The sequence below is a fragment of the Orycteropus afer genome, unplaced genomic scaffold (genome assembly GCF_000298275.1).
Source record: "Orycteropus afer afer isolate SDZICR_OR568_19922 unplaced genomic scaffold, OryAfe1.0 scaffold00094, whole genome shotgun sequence".
In the NCBI taxonomy this organism is placed as follows: domain Eukaryota; kingdom Metazoa; phylum Chordata; class Mammalia; order Tubulidentata; family Orycteropodidae; genus Orycteropus; species Orycteropus afer.
This window is the reverse complement of record NW_006921681.1, coordinates 3,091,830-3,106,260: the sequence shown is the minus strand read 5'-3', so window position 1 is coordinate 3,106,260 and position 14,431 is coordinate 3,091,830. Positions and strand designations below refer to the sequence as shown.

Genomic DNA, 14,431 nt, shown 5'->3' with positions numbered 1-14,431 from the left:
AAATTTTGGTCAATGACATGAGACAAAGTATATGTGAACTGCTGTATGAAAAGTGAATTTACTCTGTAAATCTTCACCCAAATCCTAATAAAAAAAAAAGGTTGGGACTTTAGGCATATTCCATCCTGAGACAAAATTCCTCTTCATCTGTGAACTTGTGAAATCTAGACTATAAATTATCTGTTTCCCAAGTACAATGGTGGGACAGGCATAAGGTAGACATTTCCATTACAAATGGGAGAAACTGGAGGGAAAGAAGGGAAAACGGGCATCAAACAAGTCGAAAATCCAACAGAACAATTGACATTAGCTCTCAACGCTTGAAAATAGCCCACTGTTTTCTGAGATCATAGTGGCAGTGCCCCTGCCCTGCAGACTCTGGATTGGCCATTCTGTCTGGATTCTGGGTGGAGGTTCCTTGGGTCTGGGCTTTAGCTCTAGGGTCACTGGGATGACAATTCTGCTCCTTCAGCTTTGGGCAGCCCCATCCTCCTACTCTGTCTGACTGGTGACTCCACCTCGTTACCCTGGAAGGCCTCGTTCTTCTGCTTGGGCATGGCAGCCCAACCCCCTCATATTTGGGCAGAGGATCTGGCCATCCCCCCTGGCACTCATGAATAGCAGCCCTTACACTTTGAAACTGAGTTGGTGAATATCTGACTCTTTGAAACCTAGGAGGCTATGGCCTCACTTTTTGAGATCCTGCAGGCCACGTTTCCACCCTTTCAGACCGCAGTGGTCGTGGCCCTACCCTTTGAGAGTGAAGTAGCTCTGTTTCCTAGGCTCCATCTCTTCTGCTTCTAATTCCTAGTTCCTTGACCTCTTGGCCCAACCTTTGCCCTACTGAAGGAAGTTGCTACAAAGCTCTTTAGCACAACCAACAAGTACTCAGAGACATCCCATTCCACCATTGTAAGCTTCAGCCTGAAGGCGCTCAGTTCTCTCACTCTGTGGGACAGCAAGCCTAGCTCTGCAGGCAAGTATCCAGAGGCACTCCATTCTTGGTACCAAATTCTTTGTTATTTAGTGCTGCGGTAACAAAATACTACAAGCAGATGGTTTTCACAAACTGAAATTTATTCTCTGTTTGAATAGAAAAGTTTAGAAGGCTAGAAGTCCAAATTCAGGGCATCAGCTCTAGGGGACGCCTTCTCTCTCTGCCAACTCTAGGGGAAGTTCTTTGTCTCTTTTCAACATGTGTGGGCCCAGCATTCCTTGGAGATCTCCATGTATCTTGGCCTCAATCTTCCCCTGGATTTAGGAAGTTCTGAGTGCAGGGACCCTGGGTCCAAAGGACAAGCTCTGCTCCCAGCTCTTCTTTGTTGATGGTATGAGGTCTCTCTCTATGCTCCATTCTCTGTCCTTTTATCTCTTATAGGATAAAAGGTAATACAAGCCACACCCCAGGCAAACTCCCCTCACACAGGATCAAGGTTGTGACCTGAGTAAGGGTTATAATTTAAGTAAGCGTGATACATCCCACTCTAATCCTGCCTCATTAACATAATAAATACAACCTAATCCTCTTCAACACATCCTAATCCTACCTCAATTTTCAACTGCCTCACACGTGTGTGAAAGCTGGACAAGTAAGGAAAACTGAGGAAGAATTGATGCATTTGAATTTTTTATCATGTTGGCAACAAATATTGACGAGACCATGGACTGCCAGAGGAACAAATCTCTCTTGGAAGAAGTATAGACAGAAAGCTCTTTAGAAGCAAGAATGGCCAGACTTCGTCTCACCTACTTTGGTCATGTTATTAGGAGGAACCAGTAGTACCTGGAGAAGAACATCATGCTTGATAAAATAGAGGGTCAGCAATGAAGAGGAAGACCCTTAAGGAGATGGACTGACACAGTGGCTATAATAATGAGCTCAAGCATAGCAATGACTATGGGATGGCTCACAACCAGGCAGTTTTGTTCTGTTGTACAAAGGGTCTCTATGAATCTGATACAACTCCACAGCACCTAACACCAACAACAACCCTACCTCATTAACCACAGACAGAGGTTATCATTTACAAGACATCGCAAAACAGAAGATAATCATATAATACTGGGAATCATGCCCCAGCCAAGTTGACACATATTCTGGGGGGATACAATTCGATCCAAGTTGTTGTTGTTAGGTGCTGTCAAGTTGGTTCCGACTCACAGCAACCCCATGCACAAAAGAATGAAACACTGCCCTGTCCTACACCATCCTCACAATCATTACTATGTTTGAACCTACTGTTGAAGTCACTGTGTCCATACATATCATTGAGTATCTTCCCTCTTTTCGTTGACCCTCTACTTTACCAACCATGATGTCCTTCTCCAGAGACTAGTCCCTCTTGATAACATGTCCAAAGTAAATGTGATAAATTCTCACCATCCTTATTTCTAAGAAGCATTCTAAGACAGATATGTTTGTTCTTCTGGCCGTCCATGGCATATTCAATATTCTTTGCCAGCACCATAATTCAAAGGCATCAATTCTTCAGTCTTCCTTACACACTGTCCAGCTTTCACATGTATATGAGCTAAGTGAAAATACTATGGCATGGGTCAGGCTCATTTTAGTGCTCAGAGTACCATCTTTGATTTTTCTACACTTTAAAGAGGTCTTTTGCAGATTTGCTCAATGCAATACATCATTTGAGTTGACTATTGAGCTCTGGTAGCATAGTGGCTAAGGCACTTGACTGCTAACCAGAAGGCTGGCGGTTCAAACCCACCAGCCACTCCTCGGAAGGAAGGTTGGGCAATCCTACTTCCGTAGTGATACTGCCTCGGAAACCCAAGGAGGGGTCGCTATGAGTCAGGGCTGACTCGACGGCACATAACAACAACAACAACAATTGCTTCCATGGGTGATGACAGTGGATCCAACTAAAATGAAATCCTTGACAACTTCAATATTTCCTCCATTTATCATGATGTTTCTTACTGGTCCTGTTGTGAGGAATTTTATTTTTTTTTTTATGTTAAGGTATAATCCATACTGAAGATTATATTATAGTCTTTGATCTTCATCAGTAAGTGCTTCGAGTCATCTTCTCTTTCAGCAAACAAGGTTGTACCATCTGCATATCACAGGTTGGTAATGAGTCTTTCTGCAATCCTGATACCACACTGTTCTTCACATAGTCCAGCTTCTTGGATTATTTGCTCAATATATAGAGCGAGTAATTCAATACATGACAACTGTTAAGAATAAATGTGGTCCTAGCCTCCCAGTTGAAGTAAACATTATAGGTAGTAAACTTCTGCAAGAAAGCAAAGAATAACTTTCCTAGTGTTTCCATGGGATACATGGATCTTTGACTCCCTTGCTTCTTCCGAAGGAGAATTAAATTCTTACGGGTAAATTTTCTCTTTTTGTGTAAAACAAAAAAACCCCAAACTCAATGCCATCAAGTCAATCCTAACTCATAGTGACCCCTCCTTGGGTTTCCAAGGCGGTATCTTTCTGGAAGCAGATTGCCCAATCTTCCTTCCGAGGAGTGGCTGGTGGGTTTGAACTGCCAGCTTTCTGATTAGCAGTCAAATGCCTTAGGCACTACGCCACCAGAGCTCACACACTTAAAAGAATCCAATAGTCCACCTCTTTGTATAAAATCAAGAGTATTGACAAAAGCATGGGAGTTCTTGCAATTTAAGCATTAGTAATAACAACAACCTATGGATCACAATAGTCTGTTTCTCAACTGATGATGGGGATGGCACAGGACCAAAATGGACAGTGCTTTTTCCATTGTGTAGGGGTCTCCACAGGTCGAAGGGCTGACCTGATGGCAGCTAACAACAACACAGGCACATAGGCAAGAGACACTCATTCATTTTAACTGTGGCTTTCTTCCCTTAGATCAGCTGTAAAGGAAGAAAAATATAATCAAAGTTGGTAACAACTTATTTGAGGTCTGTGTTAGCAGTTTTATGCTTAATACTCCCCAAATAAACAGCACTTCTATACCAATTCTCATTTCTGGTATTGTTCCAAAAGTATTTTTTTCCAGTAATATACCTCGTAAAATTCAATTACTTCATAAATACTGCTGTTCTTAATTGCTATTTGAAAAAAATAAATAAATAAAAGCCCCCGAAAATAAAAGTCAGATGATGGATGTCATGTCATCCTCACCAGAGCTGTAAACACATCCTAAAGGAGCACAGCGGCAATCACAATCTGCAATCTTGACTCAAGGGCAGAGCAGTACCACTCCACATTTGCCCATCAGGTCATATTCACTGGTACATGGAAATCACCAGGTAGTGAACAAAGGGGGAACTTTTTGCTATTATTTGAGTTAAACGAACATAATTATGGCCTCTAACACATAAGGCAGACAGACAAAGCCTTTTATCAAAGCCAATTTATTTATTTATTTAGTGAGGAAATCATTCCTTTACTCATTCAGTATTTACCAAGCCCTGACTATGAGTGTAACACTGTACTAGGCACTTACAAACTTTCATTTATAGGTAGCCCCTAGGTTACAAACCTCTGATTTATGGACAACCCCTACTAGCCCGTTAGTAAATTTGCCCTCATTTTGAAATGACTGAACCAACCCCTCAAACCAAAACCAAACTCACTCCCATTGGATCAATTCCAACTCATAGCGATCCTCACTGGGTTTTCAAGGCCATAAATTTTTAAGGATACAAACTGCCTCATCCTTCTTCTGCAGAGTGGCTGGAGGGTTCAAACCATCAACCTTCTGGTTAGCAGCCAAATGACTTTAATACTACACTATCAGAGCTCCTTGAACCAAACCCTACTGGCAACAAATTCTTCATCACAATCACTTTCACTTGCTGCAGGTACAACATCAAAGCCAATTTATATTCATGAGAGAGTATTCAATAGCAGTTGATATGGAATCAAATTCTAACAGGGCAGTTACCCACATGCTACCTGTGTTGGTGAAAGGAAAAGAATGTTGTGGGAATACCTCTTAATACAACCACTTTATATTATGCAATGATTACTACTTTTATAAAACTTAGTAGTATCAAGTGAAAGAAAAACCTATCTTAGCCTTAATAATATTTTACTGTGAGCCAAGTCTTTCTTTTTCCACTGATTGCTGCAGATAGAGGTGAAGCAAGAAGAAAATTCAAGGAAAAAGGAATTTAGGCTTTTGGGTGTGGTATATTGTTTTCACCTATTATTATTATTAAAAATATTAGTAGTACTTAATATTCATAAGGGTCAAAAAACTCAAAATGTTCACTTAAAACTCATAATTATTCAAAGGAAATCAGCATTCATCTTGAAGAAAAAGAGGGGAAATTATTTGAGCTCTTTAGGAAACAATTCAGAATTAAGAGACACTACTAGTCCCTTTATTTGTAAGATCTCTTAAAAAATCACAATTTCTGCCTAAGAGACTTTCCCCAAATGAAGTTCCTTAAATTTATATAAAGCCCGTAAAAGTAATGGGACTCTAACAGTATGTGGTCATTTCCCTGCATTTGGCAATCAACGTAATACATTCCTCACGGAATTTATGGAAAAGCAAATATGAAAGATGATACAATGTATACTGTCATTCTATAGTGAATAATTACAGAAACGGTTTCTCTGGGCATATTGATCTTCTTGAATTATTTAAAAGGCTTATGACTGCTAACCAGAAGGCTGGCAGTTCAAACCTACCAGCTACTCCTTGGAAGGAAGGGTAGGTAATCTACTTCTGTAGTGATGATATATCCTCAGAAACCCAAGGAGGGGTCGGTATGAGTTGGGTTCGACTTGACAGCAGATAACAACAACATGAATTACTGAATTCAATTGTACTTCATATTTATACTTAAAATAGGGATAAAATACACAGAATACAGAGTTTCAGTTTAATTCTGTGTTCTAGCAGACCTGAGTCACCAACTGGCTTCTACTCTTTAACTGGGTATCCTCAACTCCCAACACCAGTGAAATCTGAGATCAGTAAAAATGACTCAGAGATAACCAAACCCATTACCAACGAGTTGATTCTGACTCATAGTGACCCTACAGGACAGAACAGAACTGCCCCAGAGTTTCCAAGGCTGTGATCTTTACGGAAGCAGACTGCCACATCTTTCTTACACACAGTGGCTGGTAGGTCTGAACTGCTGACCTTTTGGTTGGCAGCCAAACACTTTAAGGATGCAAACCAGGGCTCCTACTCAAGGATAAGTAACCATTAATAAAGGTAAACAAGTGAGAATGCCCACATTTCAAGGCTTTTTTCATATTATGAATACTTACCATATACTTATTACATACTTTTTTCATATTATGAATATATATTATAATACTCAGAAGTGTAGGTTGTAGAGCACTACCTTGGACTTTTTGCTTAAATCTAGGAATGATAGCAGCAGCAGAGAAGGGACTCGTGCCTCACCAATCAAAACATTCACCAATGAGATAATTGTCAACAAAGACTCTTACCTGAGCTTGACTTGCTCCATTCCCACTCCCATTGCCACCTCCATTGCTCCCTCCTCCTCCAGCCCCCTGTTTGTGCTGCTGGGATCCCGTCATCTCAGCCATCCTCCTTTCCATCTGCTCCAGTCGTTCTAGGATGGACATCCTGAACTGGTTATCTAGGGCAGAACAGGAGGAAGAGTGAGGTTGTGTTCTGGAATAAGAGCAGTTAACGTGTGCCTATTCAAGCTTGCAGGAGTGGCATCCAAGAAAGACTGTCATTAACCAAGTCACAGAGACTTGCCCTGGCCAGTTCTCTCCAGCATGGTAGTGAGTCCGTCACCTCACACAAGATTGCAGCATCCCCGGTTGCCCCAAATTCTTAGCCAAAGAAACAGGTAACTCCTTTTTATCAAAGATTCCTGTTTCAAGTTCTTAGCACCCCATTTCTTTGCAAATTCCAAATGGCAGTATTGAAGAGATCTGGTAGATGGGCTCTTACAGCCATCAATTTAATTTAAATCAATAGAAGAAAGCAATTACAGTGAGTGAGGAGGAGACATACATACATACATATATAGTATATGTATTATCCAAATACTGAGTTGTTACACAAACAAACAAAAAAGCAAAATAAAATAGATTTTATTTCCTGATCCAGGCTTTACAAACCTTTACAAACCCATTTTGCATTACAGTATTCACTGTCTGAAATCTCTACACATTTCTTCTTATATTTTGTCATCTTTTCAGAGACAAACACAAATAAGCACTTGATATTTGCATAAGGCCACCATCAATCAGCATGTTACTGTTGGAGTTAGATTGTAACTCAAAGAGAAAATATTTGATTCTATGATTCTTTACTGAGATTACAATTTACATTACACCCACGTGCACATACACACATATTAGAGTTGTGTTACATACATACGTAAATAAAAGGAGTTAAACTCATTATTAAAATCATTAGCACTTACATTCATTCAACAAATTTCAATGAATGCTGTGCCAGAGAGTTGAGAGTGGACACAACAGAAAGGACCTCTTCCTGCTTTAGTGCAGTCAGACTGTGACAAGGGGGAAAGGTAGGATAATGTGATGAGTGACGGCGGGGGGAGGAGGGAAGGAATGCAGAAGTCTGACGAGTCATGACAGGTGACACCTGAGCTTGACCAGAATGCTGGGGAGTCAGATAAGGCAAAAACATTCTGGAGCAAGGTAATAGCAAATGCAAAGGCCCTGAGGCAGGGCAGTCAAGGGGCAGAATGCTCTGTGGCTGAACTGCAGTGAAAAGGTAGTAGATGAAGATGAAATTGAAGAGGTAGGCGGGCCCAGATAGTGATAGCTGTTAAGGGCTCTGGAGTCAGCTTGACAGGTTCAGATCCTGCCTCTGCCATATACTAGCTGTGTAACAGTGAACAAGTTACATTCTGGTGCCTCAGTTTCCTCACCTCTTAAATGCAGATGGTAACTCTGCTTACCTCAGAGGGTGGCTTTGAGAATTAAATGAATTAACATATGTAAATGCTCAGCATTCTGGCTCAGTGTGCCGTTGTCATCATCATCATCTCCAGATAAAAGAATTAAATGACTTTAGAAATTGGTTGGGAGTCCCTGGGTGGTGCAAATGGTGAATATGCTCAGCTCCTAACAGAAGGCTGGAGGTTCAAATCCATCGAGAGGTACCTTGGAAGAAAGGCCCACTGATCTACTTCTGAAAATCAGCCATTGAAAACCCTCTACAGCACAATTCTACGCTAACACACATGGCCTCACTATGAATCACCATTGATCGGATGGCACCTGGTGGTACTGGCAGAAACTGGTTGAACAGCTGTGGCAACATATTTCTCCTTCACATTGATAATGGCATAACAATTTTCAAAGTACAGCCATTTGAATCATGAAAAGGAATGATCTAGAAAAGTAGTATTTTGTCAGTGTTCCTGACCATCCTAACTATAAATTCCAACACAAGTGAGCAAAGCTTATTAATTCTATAGGTGCTAGCATTCTACATGAAATAAAACAACAGACAGAGCCACACTTCCAGAATGCTTTGTACAGGCCAGGCACCATCTCACTGTTTTACCTACAGTAATTCATTTACCCTTCACAACATCATGGAGAGACGTAGTTATCCCCATTTTACAGATGAGAAAACAGAGGCTGAGAAGGTAATGTGTCTGGTACTAGAGCACCACAGCTGAACCACTATGCAACAGAAAGGAAAAGTAGAGTAAGTTATGGAAAGAGAAGCACCACAAGCATTGGCCAGTTTTGCCCTTGGGAATACAATACTCTTACTCTCTAGAACATCCAGCTATAGTAAAAACACAGTAAATACCTGAGTGACAGGAAAATTTTCAATACTGACTTAATTTTATTTCACTTTATTAAACCACTGAAACAACAGGAGGAAAACTGCTTATCAAGAATCACAATATTATTTTTTAATAAGCTGTTTCCAAGAACATTAAAAGAAAGCACCTTCGTCTTTTACAGTGAAAGGCCGCGTCTTGCTTCCAATATTACACGTGCAGACAGATGTGGTCAATCTTTGAGAAGCCTGCCACAAAATGTCTTTGTGACCCAGTCACCAGTGGGGAAAGTGACCCTACCATAAATACTGCACACAGCGCTTTCATCCTGTGACCACTCATGGAAAACCCAAAATGACTACAAGGGTGGCACTAGTATCATTACTCTGGACTCTGCGCCCCACCTTTAGATAACAGAGACCTTGCGGAAGGCTGGATTCCTCTACTTGAAGGCAGCTGAAGACTAAGTTCACCTTTCAGTTAGAGTGAGATTCAAAGCAGCCTTGCAGGTATCCTTTGTGGCACCTCTGTCAACTCTCTCTGCTTATCCCCCGTAATCCTAAATCAGCTAACCATTCATCTCTGAACCCACCCAGACAAACTCATGCGTCCCACTGAATGGTTTGGCTTCATTTTAAACCTCTATAGCTATGGCTTATTATTTCTTCTGCAAGCCTACAAATCTGGTACCTATTAAGTGAGTTTTCAGTATGCATTTCACTTGTTTCAGATCCTTCTGATGCCCAGTGGCCAAGATGAACATTTCATGTCACGAGAAGAGGCAGGCCGGCTGGCAGGCGGGAGGGAAGAGCTTCCCCCTGGGCTGCCAGCACGCTGCCTGTCAGGCGGCTTTGTTCCGATGGTGCTGCAGTGTGCTTGCTGCAGTGCGGTGTGCGTGTCATCCCCCTACTCCTGGGCCAGGGGTGGACACTGCAGAGAGTGACTTCTCTCTGGTATCAACAAGCCAGGCCCTGCCCATGGCATCCCCAGGCCCAAACACTCCCAACAGTGGAATGATGCAGCGTCTGCCACAGAGATGCCGGGTTTTGTTCCCTGTCTGCGATGTTAAGCACCATTCCCTGTTGCTACGCAGTTCACTCTCTCATGTTACTAAGCTGCTCTGAGAAGCAGTTCATGGAGATGCTCAGAAGCAATTATGCCTCTTAACAAAATTATATCTTGCATAACAGCATCCTTTAGCCCTGCAATTCCAGAAGGGGAGGCAGTGATAAGACAACAACCACAATGGAAATGACGGAGCCAGCCTCCAGAGAGCAGGTCTGTCATACTGTGCCGACCAGGAGTCATAGAGACTCTGCTCACATTTTCTTTCCTTTGAGCAGGGCCAGAATACACCTTCTCTGTTTGTGGCTTATTCAGTTAGATGGATAAAATGGTGTTCACATCGCCATTACTGGGAAGTCAAAGCAACAACTTTATGCTCATTATGGGATAACAGACTGTAACAGGCAAAACCAAAGGCAAACTCTTGTTTCAGACAGAAGTTCTCCAATTTGCAAGCCTCCTTGGATAAACCACATGATGACTCCTGGATCTAAAGATTAAGGCATATGTCTGCCTGGAACTTAAGAGTGTGAACCTAGGCATCCCTTCCTGAGACACAGTGCTTGTCCTCTGCTGTAGGCTGTACATCACCCTGGACCGATGGCTTCTGCTCATCCCAGGTAACTATTCCTCTGGACCACTGGTTCTCAGACTTTAGTGGGCATCAAAATCACCTAGAAGGCTTAAACACAGATTGCTGGGCCCCATTTCCAGAGTTTTTTACTCCATACATCTGGGACCAGAAATTGCATTTCTAACATCTTTCCTGCTGATCTAGGGCCACATTTTAAGAACTACCACTCTAGACACCTCCCTGTTTCCACAAGAGAAAAGAATGAAACCTCTCTTCCATCCAAGTGGAATGATCCAAGAACTACCCGCTTGAACAGAAGCAGAGATTCCTCCCCAACTTGGACACATGAGAACTGCATCATCCACACTAGCTCTGTCAACAATCATTGGGGGTACATTCTCTTCTCAAGCACACAGCCAAACAAGATCTGCCAACACTTGAAAACTATTTTAAATCCACCCACCTGCACTGCTCTCAGCAATGAATCAAGCCTACTCTACCATTCCTACCCTATCCTACCTTTTTAGTGTGCTTTCCTCTTCCCTCAGCTGCCTAAATGGGATGTCTGTCCAGGTGTCAGCATTTGCCTCTTACTTTTCTCCAAAGTAGTCATTTATTTGTATGGTGTCAGGGAACAAGGAAGGATACTTTCAACACACAGCATTTGTGTCCCGGACATGCGCACACACACTTGCACCCCATACAAAAAGAAAAAAAAATTGATGGCTTTTGCAGCATCTGGTTTGTGATTCATTCAAAATTTCTGTTCATGAACCCCTTCTACCTGCACCCCCTCTTTTAGTGGAAGTAACATTTTTAGATTGGCAGCTATGATATAATGGAAAAGTGTAATAGAGACAAGAGCACTAGGTTTAATCCTGTCATTTAATGGCTTTGGGAAAAGAATGAACACTCTGCACCTTGATTTTCTCATCTGTAAAATGGGGATATTAATATCTATCTTATTGTTCTTTGTTGAGGATGAAATAAATAACTAATATGTGAGATCTTTTTAAGTGGTCAGGATCTCAAAAGTCTAAGCTATGATTAAACTTGGGCTTTCTACTCACGGGGACATTTTTATAAAATAAACTTTTAAACTTTTGAATAATTTTCTATCAAGGGAAAAGTTCCAAAGATAATACAGTTCCCATATCCTTTCTCCAGTTTCCCTAATACTAACATCTTATTTAACCACCATACATTTTTCAAAATGAGAAATTAGTACCATATTGCTGCTATCAGTTAAACTACAGATTTGAGTCAATTGTACCAGTTTTCCCACTAATGTCCTCTAGCCATTCTATAATCCAATCCAGGATTCCATGTTGCATTTAGTTGTCAAGTTTCCTTGGCCTTCTCCCCTCTATGACAGCTTCTCAGTCTTATAGTTCATGACTTCAACACTTTTGAGCAGTACTGGTCAGGCATTTTGTGGAATGTCCCTCAATTTAGGTTTGCCTGATGGTTTCTCATGATCAGATTGGAGCTATGGATTTTCAGGAAGATTATCACTTTTAAGACTGAGGTGTGCCTAACTCAAGACATGGTATTTTCAATCACCTCATTTGCACGTGAAAGCTGGACAATGAAAAAGGAAGACTTAAGAAGAATTCAGACTTTTGAATTGTGGTGTTAGCAAAGAATACTGAATATACTATGGACTGCCAGAAGGAACAAATCTGTCCTGGAAGTGCAGTGGTTCTCTAGTGCTGCTATAACAGAAATACCACAAGTGGATGGCTTAACAAACAGGAATTTATTCCCTTAAGAGTTTGCTGTTGTTGTTGTTAGGTGCCATCGAGTCAGCTCCAACTCATAGTGATCCTATGTACAACAAAGCAAAACACTGCCCAGTCGTGTGCCATCCTCACAATCCTCGTCATCCTTGAGCCCACTGCTGCAACCACTTTAACCACTTTGTCAATCCACCTCATTAAGGGTTTTCCTCTTTTTTGCTGACCCTCCATTTTACCAAGCATGATATCCTTCTCCAGGGAATGGTCCCTTCTGACATGACGAAAGTAGGTGAGATGAAGTCTGGCCATTCTTGCTTGCAAGAAGCATTCCAGCTGCACTTGATTCAGGACAGATGTGTTCGTTCTTTTGGCAGTCCATGGAATTTTCAGTATTCTCCGCCAACACCACAACTCAAATGCATCAACTCTTCTTCAGTCTTCCTTATTCATTGTCCAGCTCTCGTATGTCTATGAGATGACTGAAAATACCATGGCTTGGGTCAGGTACATCTTAGTCTTCAAAGTGACATCTTTGCTCTTCAATACTTTAAAGAGGTCTTTTGCAGCAGATCTGCTGAATGCAACGCAATGTTTGATTTCTTGACTACTGCTCCCATGGGTGTTGATAGTGGATCCAAGTAAAATGGAATCCCTGACAACTTCACTCTTTTCTCCATTTATTGTGATGCTTACTGGCCCAGTTGTGGTGATTTTTGTTTTCTTTATGTCCAGGTGTTATCAATACTGAAGACTACAGTTGTTAATCTTCATCAATAAATGCTTTAAGTCATCCTCACTTTCAGCAAGCAAGGTTGTGTCAACTGCATATTGCAGGTTGTTAATGAGTCTTCCTCTAATCCTGATGCTGTATTCTTGTTCATACAGTCCAGCGTCTAGGATTATTTGCTCAGCATACAGACTGAATAACTATGATGAAAGGATTCAACGTACATCCTTCCTGATTTTAAACAATGAAGTATCCCCCTGTTCTATTTGAACAGCCTCCTGGTCTATGTACAGGTTCCTCATGAGCATAATTCAGTGTTCTGGAATACAGTTCAGGAGGCTAGAAGTCCAAATTCAGAGTGCTGGCTCTAGGGCTAGGTGAAGGCCCCTCAACCTTGGGCTTCAGCTCTGCCTCTTATTCCAGGCCCACTGGAGCTGGAGGTGTCTCCTATTTCTGGCAGCTGCTGGCTCTGGAGGCTGACAAACCCAAGGTCAGTAAGTAAAATGGCACAATCCCAAAATTGGCAGGCAACATGGTAGACCACTGGTTCAAGTCCAGGAATAATTCTAAGATCAGCAGGCTACTGGTTAGGAAGACTTAGCCAAATGCAGGATCCAAATGTGCCAAAAGCTAGAGACCTTTCCCAAAGTTCTTCACATATACAGAAAGTAGGCTACACCCCAAAAGCAGCTCCCTTTCCACTGATTAATGTCTCACAACAGATTCTACCATGGAGGTGATTACAATCTCATCATGGGGAATAACTACATCCAGCTGCCAAGCCACTCAAAATCAGGCAGGCTGACATATTACCTTAATTGCCACACACAGCAAGGACTGCGATGGCAGCACAGGACTAGGTAGTGTTTTGTTCTTTTGTACATAGGGTCACTCTGAGTTGAAGCTGACTCGACGGCACCCAATGACAACACCAACGTATAGACATAAATAAAGTACCCCTCTCATCACATAGTGTCAGGGCATATATGATTACATAACTGGTGATGTAAACTTTGATCATTTGGCAAAGGTAGTGTCTGCCAGGTTTCTCTACTTTAAAGTTACTATTTTATTTTTTCCATACTCTATTCTTTGCAAGCAAGTCACTAAGTCCAGCCCATATTCAAGGGGAGGAAATATTAAGGTCCACTTCATGGATGAAGAACACCTATATGTATTATTTGTAAGGAAGATTTGTCCTTCCTGATTTATTTATTCATTCAATCATTTAGTTGTATCAGTATGGATTAGTGTACATACACTTTGAGTTATAATCCAATATTACGTTATTCATTTTGCTGCTCAAATTGTTCCAACTTCAGCCACTGGGAGCTCTTTCAGGCTTACTCTAGTGTCCCTCTGACATGCTCTCATTATTGTTTTTCTTTTTTTAGACAACTTTCTTATTTTCTGGCATTACAAGACACAAAAGACAATCCTCTATTTTCACTGTCCTAGCCCTAGAATCAGGAGCTCTGGTAGCATAGCACCTAAGGCACTTGACTGCTAAGCAGAAGGCTGATGGTTTAAACCCACCAGCCACTCCTCGGAAGGAAGGTTGGGCAATCTACTTCCATAGTGATACCGCCTCAGAAA

At 41.6% G+C, this 14,431-nt stretch overlaps 1 protein-coding gene across 1 annotated transcript in view; it reads right to left on the bottom strand.

The window, feature by feature from the left end:
• Positions 1-14,431, bottom strand: part of CAMTA1 (calmodulin binding transcription activator 1) — a 1,273,846-nt gene that overhangs the window by 27,725 nt on the left and 1,231,690 nt on the right. Inside the window, exon 12 of the mRNA XM_042781184.1 lies at positions 6,431-6,585. Within this exon, the coding sequence (XP_042637118.1) occupies positions 6,431-6,585 (155 nt within the window). The remainder of the gene's footprint in view (positions 1-6,430; positions 6,586-14,431) is intronic.